A 6,848-nucleotide genomic window follows, 5' to 3' on the forward strand; every position below is an offset into this window, starting at 1 on the left:
TTTCATCAGAATCTCAAGTTAGCAGTTAAAATCAATTAGTTCTGAACCCACTGTGAGCAAAGAAATTAGTTTTATTAGCATTTTGGAGAACAAGAAACAGAAGCTCAAAGACACTAATTTTTTTCTGAACAAAGAGTATTAGCCATGGATCTGTGACTAGAACTGAGATCTCAATTTTTGATGTCCTCAGATCAGTAAACTATTTCTGAGTGTAACAGATTCCAATCACAGAGTAGATTTTTCAGCTATAAACCATGTGATTTTATGTGCTGTAGTCACTGTATCTTTAATAGATTACAAATGACAATTTTCAAGTTCCTTAAGGGAATATCCAACAAGGACTAGAAAACAACAACAAAAGATTCTAGAATGAACATCTGCATTAAGACAGCAATTAAAGACAAAGCTACAGAATATATTTAAAAAGTAGCCCAGACCTTCCAAGGTAACTGAAAATTTTTGTTCCATAAGACTCCAGGAAAAACATCTATAATGATTTCTCAAGTATTTCTCAGTAAGAAATGATTTTTCTATATAATTTTTACCCAACTTCGCTATTTTTTTTTCTGCTTTAAAATGAAAAGAACATTTCTGATTTGGGGATTAACTAAACTTGACTATTACTGTTTTGGAGAAAAGGCAAAGACAAAAATGATGTTTGAATATATGTTCAAAACACATGTTCAATCTTTTGAATATGATTTTTTTAATAAACAATGTCCAGCAAACCAGATTTTAAACCTATGATTATAGTTTGTTTAGCATTTATAGAATATATATTCTAGATGATATCATAAATCATAAACAAACTCTAATGTGGAATAACTTTTGAAGCTTATAGACAAAGCTAGATGTATTTAGCAATTTACCTTGTTTCTGATTGTTTTATACTAGATTGTAATTGCTGTAAGCGCCTATCTGATGCTTCCTCTCTTCCTTGGGCAGACACCATATCCTCCTCCTAGAAAATAAAGAAACTGGATGCTTACTTTTAGTTTGTAAAAATTCAATACATCATTAAACAGCATAAAGAAAACAGTTCACTCTGTAAAGTTATTATATTGCTAGAATTTCATATGTAAGTTTAAAGCAATATTACTTTGGAAACAAACCATGCATATACTAAAAAAGGGGGAGGAGAACCTCACTATCAATTCTATATTAGTAAAACAAAAATCAAAACAGTCACTGCATATGGATTTCTATCAATATTCCAACTATTTCTATAGCGCAAGTCTAAAACAACAACACAGGGATTTGTTTTGCAGATAATGTCCTCAGAATATGTTCTCTTAGCTAGGTTATGCTGCATTCCATTATAATCATAGGATATTTCTACTTTAAATAGTGACGCTTTAAAATAAATTAATAGGTTTTATTTGTATCATCTCAAAAAAAAATTTCCTGTTCATCCTATCCTACTTTTTGTTGTGTTCTTCTATTGGCTTTTAGCTGTATCTCTTTGAATTATTTTTTAGTGGTTGCTCTAGAGATTGTAATTTGCATCTTTAACTTATCCCAATTTATTTAGTTAATATTAATTCAGAGAAAACACTGGAACCTTGCTACAGTGTATTTATTACCATGAAACATCCTAGGTTTTAGTGCCTTTGTTGTCATATAGTGTATGTGCATACTTTATAAATCCAGTCAAGTCTTTTAAGGTATTGACAAGAGAAAAGAAAACATAAATTATGTACATGTATTATTTCATATTTACAACTCCTGTTGCTCTTAATTTCTTCCTATATCTGAGTTGTCACCTGGTGTCATTTCCTTTCAGCCTGAAGAATTTCCTTCAGCAGTTTTTGAAGGACAGCTCCACTAAGCGACAAAATTTCCCAGTTTTTCTTTACCTGAAAATGCCTTTATTTTGCCCTCATTTTTGAAGTACAGTTCCACTGGACATAGAATTATTTATTTATTTATTTATTTATTTATTTATTTATTTTTGGCTGCGTTGGGTCTTCGTTGCTGCGCGCAGGCTTTCTCTAGTTGCAGTGAGCAGGGGCTACTCTTTGTTGCAGTGCACGGGCTTCTCATTGCGGTGGCTTCTTTTGTTGTGGAGCACAGGCTCTAGGCACGTGGGCTTCAGTAGTTGCAGAGCATGGGCTCAGTGGTTGTGGCTCTCAGGCCCTAGAGCACGCAGGCTTCAGCAGTGGTGGCATGTGGGCTCAGTAGTTGCGGCGCGTGGGCTCCAGGGCGAGTGGGCTCAGTAGTTGTGACTCGCGGGCTCTAGAGCTCAGGCTCAGTAGTTGTGGCACACGGGCTGAGTTGCTCTGCAGCATGTGGGATCTTCCCGAACCAGAGATTGAACCCGCGTCCCCTTCACTGGCAGGTGGGTTCTTGACCACTGCGCCACCAGGGAAGTCCCTGGACATAGAATTCTTAATGAGCATTTTTTTCCGTCAGCACTTCAAATATATTACCTCAGTGTTTTCTGCTTCCACAATTTTTTGATGAGAGGTCAGCCATTATTCTTATCTCTGTTCCCTGTTCATACCATTTTTCTGTTGCTGCTTTCAAGTTTTCTCTGTATAATTGGCTGTCAGTGTTGTCATGATGTGTTTAAAGTGGTTTTCTTTGTGTTTATCATACTAAGGGTTCACTGAGTGTCTTGGATCTGCTAATGTTTTCCACCAAATTTTGGAAGTTTTCAGCCATTATTTCTTTAAACATCTTTTCTGCCCCCTACTTCTGCAATTCCAATTACACTTCGATTGGCTTGCTTCATATTGTTCCACAGATCTCTGAGGTCCTGTTCATTTTTCTTTCATCTTTTAAACTCTATTCTTTGAACAGGAAAATTTCTATTGATCTGCTTTAAAGTTCATTGATTATTTCTTCAGCTCACTCCAATTAATTTTTGAGCCCATCTAATGAAATTTTTATTTGGGTTGCTGTACTTTTAAACTCTAGAATTTCTATTTTTAAAATTATTTTCTAGTTCTCAATTAAACATTCTCTATCCATTCCTTCACTAAAATCTTATTTTACTCTAATTTAAAAATAGATTTTCTTTAATTCCGTGAACATGTTTATAATAGCTTATTTGAAGCCTTTGCCCGCTAAATCCAACAGCTAAATCCAAACTCAATGAAAATGAGTTTCTATCAACTTCTTCTTCCTCCCCATCCCCCACCAGTCATACTTTGGTGTCTAGTAAGTTTTGATTGAAAACTGGATAATAAAGATAATGAATCACAGTTTCTCTGGATTCTGTTTTGTTTTTTTTGAAGATTATTAGCTTTTTTTGTTCAGTTAGGCAATTCTCTTACCTAGATTCAAACTCTGAAGTGTGTCCCCCACAGTGTGCAGCAGCTGGCATCTGTGATGCGTTCTTATTTCTTTCCACTGTTGCTCTTCTAACTAGGCTCCCGGGGAACTCACTGTGCCTGCATAATTTGAGGATCCGTCAAGATTTGGGCAGAGGTAGGGCTCCTCCTCTTTGTGGCTTTGTTGCTCTTACAGATTCCCCTGTAATTTCCAGCTGCTCTGCCAGCTTTGGGTTCTGTCCACTAATACTTCAAACATTGATGCTTCAGCTTTTGGCTGCTCAAGCTGCACACATCTCGGGAATGCACTCAATTATAAAAAGCAGCAAAACCTAAACATCTAGTTCCATATAGCTCTATCTTTCAAGAGTAGATGTCTCTCAGGTCTCTGCCAACTTTTTCACTGGGTTTCCTGGGGACCCTCTCCAGCTCCCATAAGCATAGTTTGGTTGTCAGCCATGGATTTGGTCAGAGTTAACATTCAGAATTTGGGTCTCAATTTTTTCTGTGTGTGGTTCTCTTGCTGCCAATATTTCTTCTTTAAATTTTCAACTGCTTTTCTAGTCCTAAACTTTGATCTTGGGCACTACTGTAAGAGCATATAAAGCTTTTGTTTTCTGAAGCCATAGCTGTGGGGATTAGGGAGAACTTTCAGGTCAGAAAGTTAAAAACTCATAATTCTTATCTCTTTCAGTGACTGTTTTTGGGTGCTCTGCAGTGTTTCAAAAAAATTTTATCCAATTTTTAAAACTATTATTATTATCTATGAGAAGGTTTGCATAAGCCTTTCACAAGTCTACCATTATTGGAAATCTATAACCAACTTTTACAGACTAGGAAATAAGTCTTAGAAAAGTCACACAGCTAGTAAGTACCAGAGTTAGAATTTTAATAATTAGATCCATCTAAATCTAAAGCCTGACCTTTCCTTGACACCTTCTTGAAACTTCCCCATCACATGTAAAAAGAACCAGTCTTTTATGCCAATAAATAACACAAAATGTAGTATTAAACAAAACGTAGGATTAAATACTCCTTTTCCATCTACATATAACCAACAAACTAAAACTTGATCTTACATTAACATGCATTTCAGTAATGATGTGTTTAGGGATGATTATGATATTGTGATGTTTATTGACTTAGGGTACAGTGAATAGAAATAAAGTTATTTCCAATGTTACAATTTAGCTTCCTAATTTCATATTTCATATTTTGAGGACAATAAAATGATTAATTCATTTTCCAGCAATCCTCTTTAATACCTAATCCAAAACAGATCAACAATAAAATACATAGAAAACAAAGCTACAGGCATCTGCATCCAGCTGTCTTAGAAAAAGGAAGATACCTTCTTTTGCATCTGTTCTTGAAGATCTTCAGTCACTTTAGTTAACTCTTCCACTTTTGCTGCTGCAACTCTCAGATCTAACTTGGCTTGCCTAAAATACAAAGTAAATTAACAAACACTGTTTTCATAGACCATAAAAATTTTTTAAATTAGAAATCTAAATTTGGTAAAATCAGTACCAACCACGATACACCTAAAAATGAATGTAAGGGATAAATACTGAAAGATTCCTTTATGTCGAAGAGTGTGAAGATGAAAAAATATAGCTAAAGGGATGAGTACAAAGTGGGAATCATTAATACTTTACTTGGATAAATTACGCTTTATACTCAAATAATTCAATAGATTTCATGAAGAACTTTATCATCTTGATAAATTACCTAACAAGAATGTCAGTGCATTAAGCAGAATATAGTTATGTCTATAATTTCCTGAACAGAGTTAGCGAAATATCGCTGACTGGCCTTTCTATGAAAATGAACCTAGGTTTCAACACCTTGATCATTCCTTAAACACCATTAGTCTGTATTATATAATCACTTAACATAATGAACTGAAACATTTGTCTCAAGATGGTCTAATATTTACTTTCTTCTGAGACTGAAGCTGCAAAGGACAAAAAGGACAAGTTTTTGAATGTTCTAGTAGTATCAAATAAGTTTCAATATCTTCTTGACTCCCCAAAGATTTTAGAATAAAAAAATAAGACTTTCTGAATCAGAAAAAAAGATTTTTAATATTATACCAATTAAACACTATGTGTAAATACAGAACATGTGGATTATGGAAAAAAACATACAGTTTTAGGAAGGAAGGTACTTTAGTGTAGGAACTGCCCATACTTGTTTCCTAATTATATTTCATGTATGTATTATAAATATAAATCATATTAGTGCTGTTGAACCTAAAGAAATTATTTGATGCAAAACTCACAGCAAATGTTACTTCATTACTTTTGACTCTAACAATATTTATAATTACATAATTGGTTAGCATAAAAACAGGAAATAAAAATCTAATAGCTAAAATGTATCAGGTAGTTATTAGGTTCCAGGAACTGTCCTAAATGCTTTGTAAACATCGTTTCACTTAACACAATACCTGTAAATAAGTACTTTTATTATATCAAACTGAAGTCAAAAGAGTGAGGGTGACAGGTTTGCCAACTTGCCCAAGGATTCACAAACAAGAATGAAATTGGTATTTAAACCAAGTCCTCTATGATATACTGTCCACCAGAAAAAGTGATACCAATAATATTTCATAAGATTAAGCACTTAAGAATATGCTTTGCTTTAAATGAATCCAATTTATAAAAATCTGAGTTTATTAGGCATAAAATTTTTCTACTTGCAAAATGATTCACCAAATGACAAAACAAAAACAACTCCAAAACCACCTTACACTAATGCATGCAAAATCTAAGCTTAGAGACAATTTCAGGAGTGCATCTACTATATGAATCAATCAACAAAACTACCAGTTATAAAATTCCATATATTGTAAAAAGAAAAACTTAAGGAGTAAGATTTTATATAGTAATGCTAAAACTGAGCAACTTCTGAATAAGCATAGCACCCACTGTGACTTGGCTTTCTTGCCTTCAGAAAGGGGATAATAATGCTTATTCTACTTATGTCATGGGGTTGCTGAAAACCTCAAAATAGATAATGTACATTAAAGTGCACTGTTAAGTGTAAACAAATGTAAGATCAGAGCATGATTAAAGAAAAAAATTGTTAGAGCCACAGTGGGAATGAGGTGCAATATGGGAGAATCCTAGGGTCAGGAACCCAGTTCTGTCACTAACCAGTGATGTAGCTTAATGCAATTCACTTGACCACAAGACTGTCTCAGTGGTCTCATCTCCAACAACGGGGAGGTGGATAAGATAATCTGCCCAAACAAAAATTCTATAGTAGATGGTTTCCTGATTTCTATCTAATCTGCCTAACGATTCTACTTCTAAATTGTCCCTCAGTTGTGTAATCCGTTTCCACTTCCATGGCCCAACCATTGGCCTCATCATTATTTCCCAGGACTATTTCAATAGATTCCAAACTGATCTCTTTACTGCTGGTATTCTCTTTAATTCATCCTCTATAATGCATCCTATCTGCAAAAAAAAAAAAAAAAAGTTATCTGATGATAAAAAATTCTTTTTTTTAAAAAAATTTATTTATTTTTTGGCTGCGTTGGGTCTTCGCTGCTGCACGTGGGCT

General features: G+C 34.2%; 1 protein-coding gene across 2 annotated transcripts in view; it reads right to left on the reverse strand.

Moving 5' to 3' along the window:
• SCLT1 (sodium channel and clathrin linker 1) overlaps positions 1-6,848 on the reverse strand; it is a 232,580-nt gene that overhangs the window by 114,678 nt on the left and 111,054 nt on the right. For both annotated transcript variants that reach the window (XM_082462157.1, XM_082462156.1), the window contains exons 10-11: positions 4,627-4,717; positions 870-961 (exon numbers count right to left, since the gene is read on the reverse strand). In XM_082462157.1, coding sequence (XP_082318283.1) covers positions 870-961; positions 4,627-4,717 — 183 coding nt within the window. The remainder of the gene's footprint in view (positions 1-869; positions 962-4,626; positions 4,718-6,848) is intronic.

Source organism: Balaenoptera physalus, assembly GCF_965194825.1.
Source record: "Balaenoptera physalus genome assembly, chromosome: 5".
Lineage (NCBI taxonomy): Eukaryota > Metazoa > Chordata > Mammalia > Artiodactyla > Balaenopteridae > Balaenoptera > Balaenoptera physalus.